This window comes from Podarcis raffonei, chromosome 1 (assembly GCF_027172205.1).
Source record: "Podarcis raffonei isolate rPodRaf1 chromosome 1, rPodRaf1.pri, whole genome shotgun sequence".
Taxonomy (NCBI): Eukaryota; Metazoa; Chordata; class Lepidosauria; order Squamata; family Lacertidae; genus Podarcis; species Podarcis raffonei.
Window position 1 is genome coordinate 118,150,183 of NC_070602.1, and position 13,511 is coordinate 118,163,693.

The following is a 13,511-nucleotide window of genomic DNA, read 5'->3' on the forward strand; positions in this document are numbered from 1 at the left end:
AATGAGCACTCTGGTTTTTCATAACCAGACACTATCCATCCAGCAAGCAAACGTTTTTCAAAAAAGAAAAAAAAGGTTCAGAAAATGACCAGGCAAGGAGCAGAAGAAGGTGGCACTTTACTGCTTTTTAAGGCATGGCGAAGGCATAACAAAAATGTGTCCACCAGTAAAACGAAAATCAGATAGGGGGGGACTTGGGGAAGCTCACCTAACAATGTTTAGAAAAAATAAGGATAAGACAAGAATCTGTTTGTATTGTTTGTTTTCCTGTTTGTGCTGTTTAGTTGTGATATAAAATGAATAAAAAAAATGGGGGGGGGGAGAATGTGTCCACCAATCAAATTTTTTTAATTAAACTTACTAGTATAGAAAGTTCACAAAATGCCATGGGCACAAAAGTAGAAGGTTGCATTATGTGAATGGTATGTGGTATCTGTCAGTAGTGACATCACAGGCATTGCCCAATAGGTGCAGTCATACACTTTACTATAGCAATAAAAGCAAGTAGCGGGGGGCAAGTCTTATAATGACTTGCTGACAAAATATGAGGCTTTGGGTGCTGAAAAAATGCAATAACACACAGCAGAAGGGCTACTTTATGACAGAATGCCTACTTAGCTGTTGAATAAAACAGCTACAATGATATTGTACTATATAAACTCTTTTGGAAAAGCCCTTGGTTCAGATTCCACAATGGGTGGCCTCAAATATGTATCTAATCCACTTGTTAAAAAATTGATGCTTTTGAATTATGGTGCTGGAGGAGACTCTTGGGAGTCCCATAGACTGCAAGAAGATCCAACCTCTCCATTATGAAGGAAATCAGCCCTGAGTGCTCACTGGAAGGACAGATCCTTAAGCTGAGACTCCAATACTTTGGCCACCTCATGAGAAGAGAAGAATCCCTGGAAAAGACCCTGATGTTGGGAAAGATTGAGGGCACAAGGAGAAGGGGACGACAGAGAACGGGATGGTTGGACAGTGTTCTCGAAGCTACCAGCATGAGTTTGACCAAACTGCGGGAGGCAGTGGAAGACAGGAGTGCCTGGCGTGCTCTGGTCCATGGGGTCACGAAGAGTCGGACACTACTAAATGACTAAACAACAACAAATCCACTTGTAATTCAGTTGCAAGGTTAGATGTGAACAGACACTGAAAAGCTGTAAAAGAATACTTGTAGTAGCAGCAGTCGTTAAAATTTAGGTTAAATATGTATCAAACATATGTTTTGAACAGTTGCAGCCTTTGTTTTTCAACCTGCCCATGAAATATGTCATAATCAGGAGGGTTTCGAGTCAATGTGAGATACCCTTTCCAGAGGCTGAGTGATAATAAATTAGGATGCACCTTCTTAATCTACTCCTCCACAGTAACACTTGATCAGGAAATGACCAATTCCAGTTACTTAAGCCTTTTATCTGTTCAGTTCTTCAAAGGGAGCAAACTTTTTAAAAGAAATTTGAACTTCAAAGGGATTGATGGCTAATTGCACGGCTCTGTTCTGCAAGGCTTCAAGGGAGGCTTTCTTGAAAGTTTTGCTGTTTTGCAGAGAAACCAAGACAGAATTCGAGGTGTAGCTTAAGCAAGCTAACCCTTTTCATTCCGTGGAAGGAAATAAGTGAGAACTTGCTTTTGTCTGAGATTATCTGGATGAATTTTTTTTTGTAATTTAGATAAATAAATAAAGTTGGAGCCTCTAAAACCTTCTTGCCTAAGGTAACACAATCAGATGTTTTGTACGTCACACTAAACCATGGTTTGGTAAGATTTTCATGAGCAGGAACAAGCTGCGGCAAGAGTTGGACTCATTATTCCTCTCCTCTTCTTGCATCACTGGGTGAAAGATTTTGGCAGCTTCCCCCTTACTTTCTTCGACTCACATTTTATTGTGCCATCCAGATGTGAGATCCTGGTTTATATAACAACATCCGGGCAGATTCAGAACCAGCCAGCTTAAAGCTGTCGCTTCCGAAGCTGCTTTGGTAACCTAACCAGAGTTTGTTATAAACCACAGTTCCCTGTTTGTCACAACATGACAACCAAGTTTAAGGGAAAACAAATAAAAGCTTTCCTTTTTCCACCGTGCAGCTGTTTGGAAGGCAGTGTTGTAAACAAAAATTGCCTTTTTCCCTTATGGGGTATCCAAGAGCCATATAGAGTCCTTACATAGGTTTCCTATTGGTAGGAGAAGATAACAGAGGCCAACCATAGAATATTGAGAAGCAAAGCAGCAAGTAAGCTTGATCTTTATTGATCTGTTGCAACAGGGTGCTCCCCTCACCCGCAGTCGAGGAGGAGGAACCCAGAAAAATGGCGCACAAGGCTTTATAAAGACTTTTGAAATTGCCACCCTGTAGATCTAGACCACCCCCAGAAACATCATACATACATCACAGAAGGGGTGTAACCTAAGACCACCACCCCAGATACATCATACCTACATCACAGAAAAGGTGGTCTAAACAGAAATTTGAATGTTGTTTTTCTCCTGTCGTTGTTTATCTCCTGTCTAGCAGGTTACTTGATTGGATTGCCTGGGGAGCCTGGCCATTCTTTTGTAGTGATAAATACTTAGTTCCTGGGCCAGGTCGCAGGCTCACACCCTATTCATATCTTAAATGTGCCCTTAAGACAGGATTTGTGAGGAAAGAGACAATGGGGAGGTTTCCCACTTTGATCTTGCAGAGAAAACATTTGCTCAGTATAGGAGTCAAAATGGTTCCAGGTCGGTCTTCCTGTGCTGATCTATGTACGTGCTTGATTGGTACGCTTATGAACATTACCATATATCTAAGACCTCAAAATTCCTATCACAGCGGTGATGGGAGAGGAGGGCGCATGCAGGATCAAGGCCCACAGCAACTCCTTTCTGCTCATGCACATCTCACTAAGCCATGGTTTAGCATGACATGTGAACTGGGCCAATATCAAAACTGGAACTGTTCACTGCATTGCTTATGTATATATGTCATATGATACAATATGTATCAAGACAGAATGACCACATAACCATGAATGTGTTGGGATACTGCCAGGGAGGCAAAGTCCATCATAGCCCTCAAGCCGGCTGCCGGACGATCCATCGATCTCCCGTAGACACGCAGTATCAGCAATCAGCGACAACGAAGCCTCAAGAATAGATTGCCACATTCTTAGGCTGGTGCACACTCTATCAGCAGAATTCACACAGCAAAAGATGCACAGCAGGAGAGCATTTTTCCAAGTTTATTCAGCGTTGATCAGAACAAAGAAAAACATGACCGTCTGCATCGGTACGCTTAGGCAAGAAGAAGGAAACGAAAGCAACTGAAAACATAAACATCCTGTGAACAGGAAATACGCAGACTCTGTGACTCACAAAGCCTGCTCCCTTTTAAGGTGGAACGGAGATATCCTAACAGAATGTACAGCTAAGGAAAACCTGGAAGTAAATGTATCACGCTGTGGTTGCAAACTCCCCACCACCTCAGAAACTCAAACCCCAAGCCTTTAATAGCTGAGTGATGAAAAGTAATTCAGTGGCATTCTTCTCCACACTGAGAAAAGGTAAATTTCTGCTTATTGTAAAAAAAAATTGTAAGGATCGGCAGCTGGCAGGCTGGAGGCTCAATCTTGCCTCCAGAGACTTCTTGTCTGGCCCCTGCTGTAGCACCCCAATCAAATCCTTGCCACCCCATTAGGCATGTCAGACACCCCCCTGTTCCCACTTTCCCCCAGTGTGTCCATGGCTACAATTTTAAAATAATTGCTGACCAGGACTGTGTTCTCTAACTAAATATATAGAGAATCCACTGAACAACACCAGTGTGTCAACAATAACAAGGCAATTCTGCACAAGCTAAAGAAAATTGGCATATGGAGCAGAACACTTGCTTTGAATGAGACCTTAAAAGGATTTGGTGATGGCAGCTAGAGGGGGAGAATGGCTGTATTAGCCATGAATTCAGAAATGCACTTGTCTGAAGATGCAAGCTCCCTTCTATGTAGCTGCATAGGTCTGGACCACAACTTGAACCAGATAAGCTTGTTATGCAAATTATAGTCAACATCAGGGAGGAGGTAGATAATGGAATTACTGAAAATTCAACCACTCATCACAAGGGTGATGGGAACATCAGGCATGGTCCTAACATTTGGATAAAAGGAACAATGGACTTGTTACAATCATTTCTTTTAATTTATCAAAATGAAACTGTCACAAGCCAGGCACTGACAAATGCATAACTAATGCATATAAATGAGTCATTTATCACTAATGGCCAAAAAGTTCGATGCTGTATAGCTTGATGCTTTTAATTTTAAAAAATAAAATAAAATAAAAATAACTTTTTAAGTGGGAATCAAACCCACCATATGGAATGACTCATAACTCAAATGGCAGTGGTCACCATATATTAAAAGCTACTTTGGGACTTTGGGACAGCAAGGGAGGCAAAGGTGTGCTAAAGGAGAAAAAGGACAGAGAAAAAGCAAAACTGAATGGATTCTTTGCATCTGTCTTTACTGGAGGAGATGTAGGGCAGATCTTTGTCCTTCAACTAACTTTCTCAAGAAGGGAATCTGAAGAACCGAGGCAAAGAGTGGTGATACGTGAGAAAGAGATTCTTGGGGTTATGAACCAACCAAAACCAAACAAACCATCAAGTCAGGATGGTACAAAGCAGCAGCTGCCACCAGAGCACTCGGGGAGTGTGGAATGAGAAGTGCATAACAGCCATGTGCGCTTCAATCCCAGGCGAGGCTGGGATCAAGGGTGCATGGCTGTTGCCTGCTTCTCAAATGGCCTCATTGAGTGGCTCTACAACAGGGGTCAGCAAACTTTTTCAGCAGGGGGCCGGTCCACTGTCCCTCAGACCTTGTGGGGGGGGGCTGGACTATATATATATTTTGGGGGGGGGGAATGAATGAATTCCTATGCCCCACAAATAACGCAGAGATGCATTTGAAATAAAAGGACACATTCTACTCATGTAAAAACACGCTGATTCCCGGATTGTCCACGGGCCGGATTGAGAAGGCGATTGGGCCGGATCCGGCCCCTGGGCCTTAGTTTGTCTACCCATGCTCTACAAGGAGTGTTTCTTTCTTCTTCTTTTTAATTTTTTTTATTAACAATTTCAACATAACAAAATATCAAAACATATCATCTTCATTATTTCCCCATCTCCCCAACGAACCCTCCCCCTCAATACTTCCCTCAGCTCCTCTCTCTGATTTCTCAACACATATTGTTCTCTGAATACTGTAAAATTGTATAAATCCTTATATTATCTATCTATTATATTAACCATCAATAAATTTGTGTATGTTTATTCAAAACCTGCCAAGGAGTCCAGTTCATTTTGTTGTCTTTTTAGATAATTTGTAAGAAGTTCCCATTCTTCTTTGAAGTCACAGTTGACCTCTACAAGGAGTGTTTCTAAGGCGGGGTGCGAAGGGCAAATGGAGGGCCTTTGTTGCCGAAGCAACGCCAGCCGCTTTTGCAACACCTCACAAAGTGGCGTAGGGCTGGATCAGGAAGGCAGCCTGAGCAGTCACCCTAGAAGCCCCCCCCCCCCATGCTACAGTCCTGGTTCAAAGCCTGTCCTACATAATTCATGTACAGTGGTACCTCGCAAGACGAATGCCTCGGAAGACGAAAAACTCGCAAGACGAAAGAGTTTTTCGTTTTTTGAGTTGCTTCGCAAGACGAATTTCCCTATGGGCTTGCTTCGCAAGACGAAAACGTCTTGCGAGTTTGTTTCCTTTTTCTTAAAACCGCTTGAAGAGGTGCAGTTGCGACTTGACCGTGCTTTGCAAGACAAAAACTCGCAAGGCGAAAAGACTCGCGGAACGAATTAATTTCGTCTTGCGAGGTACCACTGTATTTGAAGACATTTCAGGGAACACAGAGAACCAGTGTACAGTGGAACTTCGGAAGTCGAATGTAATCCATTCCGGAAGGACGTTCAACTTCTGAAACCATCAAATTCCAAGGCGCGGCTTCTGACTGGCTGACAGCTAGGCTTTTTGCGGATTGGAAGCTGCATCGGACATTCGGGTCCCGAGGAATGCTAAAAAACCCTCAGAACACTTACTTTCGGGTTTTCGACGTCCGGGAACTGAAACGTTCAGGGACAGAGTGGTTCAAGAAGAAAAAGAAGAAGAGTTTGGATTTGCTATCCCGCTTTATCACTCCCTGAAGGAGTCTCAAAGCGGCTACCATTCTCCTTTCCCTTCCTCCCCCACAACAAACACTCTGTGAGGTGAGTGGGGCTGAGAGACTTCAGAGAAGTGTGACTGGCCCAAGGTCACCCAGCAGCTGCATGTGGAGGAGCGGAGACACGAACCCGGTTCCCCAGATTACGAGTCTACCGCTCTTAACCACTACACCACACTGGCTCTCAGAACCAGTGGTTCCACTGTAATGTGATACAACAAAGTTGTGTGGGGTCTTTTGTGGCACAGGCTGTATGCTCGACTTTATGCTCGACATCAGATTTGGGAGACTGAGCTGCAAAGGTCACTTGAACTATTCCTCTCCTAAAGCCTTATGCTCCTGGTTCACAGACCGAGCAAGACAGAATCAGGAAGAGGTACCGTATTTTTTGCTCTATAAGACTCATCTTTTCCCTCCTAGAAAGTAAGGGAAAATGTGTGTGCGTCTTATGGAGTGAATGCAGGCTGCGCAGCTATCCCAGAAGCCAGAACAGCAAGAGGGATTGCTGCTTTCACTGCACAGCGATCCCTCTTGCTGTTCTGGCTTCTGAGATTCAGAATATTGTTTTTCTTGTTTTCCTCCTCCAAAAACTAGGTGCATCTTGTGGTCTAATGTGTCTTATAGAGCGAAAAATATGGTATATTAAGGTTAAGAACAACAACAAGAGGGTATTCAGACCTATACCTGTCAATAGCCAGGAAACTAATTTCAAATGCAGATCACACCACGACCTCTATGAAACTGTAAAGTTTTCAGCAAGACAAAAGTTGAGAAGGAATTATGCAATGTAAACAAAAGCTAAAAAGAGCTCTTGTTTGCAGGAAGGAAATTTCATTGCCAAAGGTTTGCCGCATATCATTTTGCGATAACGGCACACAAGGTTAAGCTGCTTAAAATGGAAAAGGGTCATACTCACTGGGAAATGAAGTGGTTGAATCCTCTGGACCAATTTTCTGGCTGAAACAAAGTAGGAGGAGGGTTCCTGGAAAATACAAATGTTTTATAAGAACAAAAGTAGATCAAATGAATTTTCCTACAGCATCTGGGGTTTGACCTGCTGTTTAAAAGCAGGGAGAACCAATAAATTATTCCATCCTTTTGCCACTACTAAAGAAGGTGCAGGGACACATGCCTTGTCTTTCTAAAGTGAACAAGTTTAAGTACAGTGGTAGCTTGGTTGTTGAACTTAATCCATTCCGGGAGTCCGTTCGACTCCCAGAACCATTCAAAAAGCAAGTCGCGGCTTCTGTTTGGCTGCAGGAGCTTCCTGCATTCAACCGGACACCACGTTGGAAGTTCAGATTCCAAAGAACGTTCGCAAACCGGAACACTTACTTCTGGGTTTGTAGTTTTCGGGAGTTGATTTGTTCGGGAGCCAAGGCATTCGACAACCAAGGTACCACTGTATATGTAAACAGGATGAATGACTGCAGTGAAGCATTGGAGTCAAAGATTCCCTTGGTCTGGCAAAGGATGCTTTTCAAGAGAAGACCTCCTTCCATGAGAGGAAAGCTCTTTTCATGGAAACACAGGAACCTTTGGATCCTCAACCCTATGCAAAGTGGAAAGCAGCACACCTTACAGCAAACATACCCAAAAGCAAGTAACACAGCAACAGTAGGTGGTTAACAGACCATATAACGCTGGTCCTGAAAGACCTACTTTGGCTCCCAGTACGTTTCCGAGCACAATTCAAAGTGTTGGTGCTGACCTTGAAAGCCCTAAATGGCCTCGGCCCAGTATATCTGAAGGAGCGTCTCCACCCCCATCGTTCAGTGCGGACACTGAGGTCCAGCTCCAAGGGCCTTCTGGCAGTTCCCTCACTGTGAGAAGTGAGGTTATAGAGAATCAGGCAGAGGGCCTTCTCGGTAGTGGCACCCGCCCTGTGAAATGCCCTCCCTTCAGGAAATAAACAACTATCTGACTTTTAGAAGCAGCCCTGTTTAGGGAAGTTTTTAATGTTTGAAGTTTTATCCTGTTTTTAATGTTCTGTTGAAAGCTGCTCAGAGTGGCTGGGGAAGCCCAGCCAGATGGGCGGGGTAGAAATAATTAATAATTAATAGTAATAATAATAATAATAATAATAATAATAATAATAATCACAACTTCAGTGTCCCTGCTTGCAAGAACAGGACTGCTGATAAATATAACCCCCCATTCAGTTCAGAGCAATAAATAGCAAGGTTTGAAGGCAGAAAGAGAGAGCAAGAATCAAAAAGGCAGCATAAACTGGAGCAAAGTTAACGAGCAAATGAGAGTTGGGTTTTACCATTTCTACACATCCCATGCACACACGCACACACAATCAAAACAAATCAAGCCACAGTAAAGACATTATGGCTCCGTAATAAATGGCCCATTTTTATTCATCTGTATCTATTCAAAACCATTTCAGCTATCCTATTTCATTGCAGTTTGTCATGTTATCTGAGCTGAATGTGTTATTACTTTTCTCCTTTGGTATAACGCCAGCACAAAATGAGAAGGGAAAATCCAAAATACTTGCAGGATATGCATCATTTATCACATTTACTATTAGGGAAGTAATGTGATGGGTTATATTCAGTGACATTAATGCTTACTCCCATGTTCCATTAAATGCACCACCAGCACCTGCATCACAGAACCAGCAGCAGTGCATACAAATCTCATCAGCAGAGGTTAATTCAGAAAACAGTGAACACAGGAAAACATCTACCTGCAATTTCTGTTTTAAAAAATCCACGTCGAGGTTAGCAGATTACTATTAAACAAGCAGGTCTGATGAGGTCATGAATACACTGTACATTTAAAGCACATGACTTCCTCCAAAGACTCCTGGGAATTTCCCATACTATCTGATACCATTGGTCCATGCTTACTCCTGACAGGTCTCTCCAGTGTCTGGTTATGATGATTCTGGCTGCTGGGAGCAGGTGGGTTATAAGCTCCTTGTGATGTGAGTGGGCATTATTGTCTTGGAAGGTGGAGAGTCTCTGTTAACTCTACCAATCTCTAAGGCAGGCATCCTGTTATGTACTGAGTTGAATAGGATTCAAACTGCAGCAGTCTGATTGGTCCTAGAACAATAGGATTCAGAATGCAGCAGTCTGATTGGTCCTAGAACAATGCAGCAGTATGACTGGTTGGCAGGAACTACCCAATCATGCTCCAGATAGAAGTGAATCCACAACCTGATTGGCTTACAGTAGAATTCCGGAATTAGCCAATCATGTGCAGCCCATTGTGTAAATAATGTATATAAAGCAGATACTTTGAGGGGACTTTCATTCATTCCTCCTCACCACTATGAGCTGAATAAAGAGCATGAAATCACTTTGCGACTCTGAGTATATTTCACATCCCCAACCTGTGGCCCTCCAGATGTTCTGGCCTACAACTCCCATGATCCCTAGCTAACAGGACCAGTGGTCAGGGATGATGGGAATTGTAGTCCAAAACATCTGGAGGGCCGAAGGTTGGGGATACCTGCTCTAAGGCAAAACCACCATATGAGATCCACTCCCAAGCAAAAGGATGTAAGGAAGGAAATGTAACATATGAGATCAACAAAGCCTACCTTTTCCTCTTCTCTACAGTGGTCTAGGACCCTTTGTTATGCCCCTCTGGATGTCTAGCGAAGTGGAAACGTTTTAATCTATTGAGTTTTATGTGTTCTCTGTCATTGAACCTGCCTCCAATGTCACAGCTGGTAAAGCCAAATGGGTCATTTTTTATTTTATTTTTTAGCCATGAAGGCGAGCGCCATGGTTCAGTGGACACCATTTGTTCTTTCTTTTAAGCTGTGCACCTAATTACAGATCACAGCTAATAGATTTACAATGGGCAACAAAGGAAGAGGGAGGGAGTCACTGCATTGATCTTGAATACTTCTCTGATAGGGAGCTTTTGCGCGGAGAGGGGTGTGGGGGAAATGGGACAAAGCTGGAGAGGGGAAATATTTGATAGGCAAAAAACATACACTGTTTATTTCTGCAATCAATACAGCAATATATTTCCCCAAGAAAACAACCACCAGGCATGCAGAGGTGTATTACTGGAGGCAGCTGCATTGTTTTCAATGGGAGAATTAGTACCTGAGGATCAGGCCCAGGAGCTGACTCAGGCAGACAGAAGAGCCAGGTAGATGCATGTTGTGAATTCGCTTTGAGGAGTGTGGAATGTGGTGGTCAGAGATATAGCCATATGTCAGCAGTTAAAGGTAAAGGGACCCCTGACCATTAGGTCCAGTCGTGACCGACTCTGGGGTTGCAGTGCTCATCTCGCTTTATTGGCCAAGGGAGTCGGCGTACAGCTTCCGGGTCATGTGGCCAGCATGACTAAGCCGCTTCTGGAGAACCAGAGCAGTGCACGGAAACGCTGTTTACCTTCCTGCCTAGCGGTACCTATTTATCCACTTGCACTTTGAGGTGCTTTCAAACTGCTAGGTTGGCAGGAGCTGGGACCGAGCAACAGGAGCTCACCCCGTCGCGGGGATTCGAACCACCGACCTTCTGATCGGCAAGTCCTAGGCTCTGTGGTTTAACCCACAGCGTCACCCGCATCCCTATATCAGCAGTTACTGGGTCTTAAAATACATCCCACTTGAACTTAAAGCTAGTGTACTAAATGAGCACCTTTTTAAAAAATAGTGTGTGTGGGGGAGAGACTAATCATGTGTAATAACGAGACTTTACTACACACCTAATTGCTTGCATTAAGAAATGTAAATTCCTTAAATGGAATTTCATACTCCATATGTTCCCAGATAAAGCATACTGATGCAGAATAGTTAGTTGTTAATCTAAGGGGTCGTGAACACGTTTCATTTTTTTAATCTCTCGGTGGCTGCTGGCCAAGAGGCAAATGTTGAAATTACCTGTCTTCGTTACTAAGTTTGTTATCCCTCTTTTTTGGGGGGGGAGGGGACATCCTCTTCAGTATCTTTTCCATTTCCCCGTACCTTTTGGCACTGGCGAAACGTTCTTGGGAAAGCTTTCGTAGGAGATTTCTAGCGCGATTGTAGGGGCATGAAAAAGCGAGCCAGATTTGGAATAGGAGCAAAAGCAGAAAGACGTTACGGATAACTATTTAGGATGTATATAGGATGTATCCTATGTCCTTTTAAAATGAGGTCCAGCGCCAAGGGCCTTCTGGCGGTTCCCTCTCTGTGAGAAGTGAAGCTACAGCGAACCAGACAGAGGGCCTTCTCGGTAGTGGCGCCTGCTCTGTGGAACGCCCTCCCATCAGATGTCAAGGAAATAAACAACTAACCAACTTTTAGAAGACACCTGAAGGCAATCCTGTTTAGGAAAGTTTTTAATGTTTGAAGTTTTATTCAGTTTTTAGTGTTCTGTTTGGAGCCGCCAAGAGTGGCTGGGGAAACCCAGCCAGATGGGCGGGGTATAAATATTATTATTATTACTAGGGTTATTGTTTTTTATCTTGATTATATATTTTATGGTTTTGTGTTCTGGTTTTGTTGTGCCTTGAGACCTCCGGGTATAGGGCGGTATATAAATTCAATAAATAATTATAATAATAACTAAAAAGCTGTCTCTAAACAGCAGGCAGGACTAAGCGAAATTCTGCCAACCAAACACACTGGGTAAGGGATTAAAGATCAAACAGGTGTAGTTCTCAGGTACAGAAATACGTGAATGGCTTATAATGCCCCAGTCCCATGTCTAACATAAGCATCATGACCATCACCATTTTATCTGCAAGCCATTTTCCCATAGTTAAAAAAGTGATCAGGGTGGCTTGCAACATGAAAATACAGTGGTACCTCAGGTTACATACGCTTCAGGTTACATACGCTTCAGGTTACAGACTCCGCTAACCCAGAAATAGTGCTTCAGGTTAAGAACTTTGCTTCAGGATGAAAACAGAAATTGTGCTCCGACGGCAAGGCAGCAGCAGGAGGCCCCATTAGCTAAAGTGGTGCTTCAGGTTAAGTACAGTTTCAGGTTAGGTACGGACCTCCGGAACGAATTAAGTACTTAACCCGAGGTACCACTGTATTTCCATAATACAGGCAACGACTGATTAACATGCATCCGAAAGTCATGTATTCACGCACATGTCCACAGTGGTAAACACAGAAGTGGCTGAAAATGTCACAAAACACATCACTAAAGGGGCACGACAGGGGTGGGGGGAATGTATGAGAACCACATCTTTCCAATGAACTGAATGGGGAAGCCAAGCGGAGCTCCATGTATGAACTGAAATTCCCACATTCACAAAGAAGCAAAGGATTTGGAAGGCTTTTTGTGCCTCCTTCTGGATGTACATTTTCACACTTCATTGTGTCCCCTGAGTGTTTTGGGCCAGCCTGGTATTAAACTGTCACAATCAATGGAGCTTCCCCAAACCCCTTGAGAGACATTTCCATAGTCTTTACAGGTCACACCACTGGGAAATAGTTATTTGCTTCATTTCATCCAATAATTTGTGGTTATACACACACAACCCAAAAAGGCTCCCTTGGCCTCAGACAGCAAATACGCAAAGGTGAAAGTGATGACACGCTTTGCACCGATCTCTTTGCAATAAAAAGCAGAGGCTCTTCCAGTTGCCAGGACTAGAAGACGTTCAATCATCAGTGTCGCCTACAGATGTTTCAAGTAAATCATATGCCGTTATTTCAGGAAAGGATAGCTGTCTCCTGGTGAGATGGGTAAATGAAAAGAAAAATGACTGACCTTCCAAAAGTGGAAGTCAGGTGTGTCTTTTTTAAAAGTTATTTTTATTGTCAATTAGCAGATTTTTCATTCACAACAGAAAGCGGTATTCTACTTATCTACTTCTGTACAGGACATGGAAGCCTCTGAGGATACAGAAATTTATTAGATTTATTTTAGGTTAAGTGGGTGGTTTATGCATGGATAACACTGGTTTTACAAATATATATTTGAGTTCTTTTATACATTGAATCCATATGTGGTTACATTCACATAATTATAAAACATATTTGTTATCCCGGGGGCTCCTTCTTGTTCTTATTAGTCATACTCCTGATTCAGAAACAAAATTAATTGGACTTTTGTTTACTTTCTCCTTTCCTAAATGAATGGGAATGGTTATTTGCTGGGCACAGTGAATCATAAGCTTTCATTGTTTCGTCTTTTACAACCATCACCACCCTCCTCTATGCATTTTTTTAAAAAAACAACAGGTAAGTATTTTCAATTCTGTCAATGGTTCTGACAACTGGAACATCTAAGGAAAAAAGAGGGTGATTGTGGTGTGGTGAGGGCGATGCTAAAACAAATATTTAATCAGGAATGTCTGGCCGGTCTCCAGGACTGAGTAGTTTTCTTGCCACGCT

At 43.0% G+C, this 13,511-nt stretch overlaps 1 protein-coding gene across 1 annotated transcript in view; it reads right to left on the minus strand.

Annotated features, from left to right (window-relative positions):
• The window catches only part of MYO3B (myosin IIIB), a 259,294-nt gene that overhangs the window by 191,746 nt on the left and 54,037 nt on the right, over positions 1 to 13,511 (minus strand). The window contains exon 8 of the mRNA XM_053375945.1: positions 7,116 to 7,181. Within this exon, the coding sequence (XP_053231920.1) occupies positions 7,116 to 7,181 (66 nt within the window). The remainder of the gene's footprint in view (positions 1 to 7,115; positions 7,182 to 13,511) is intronic.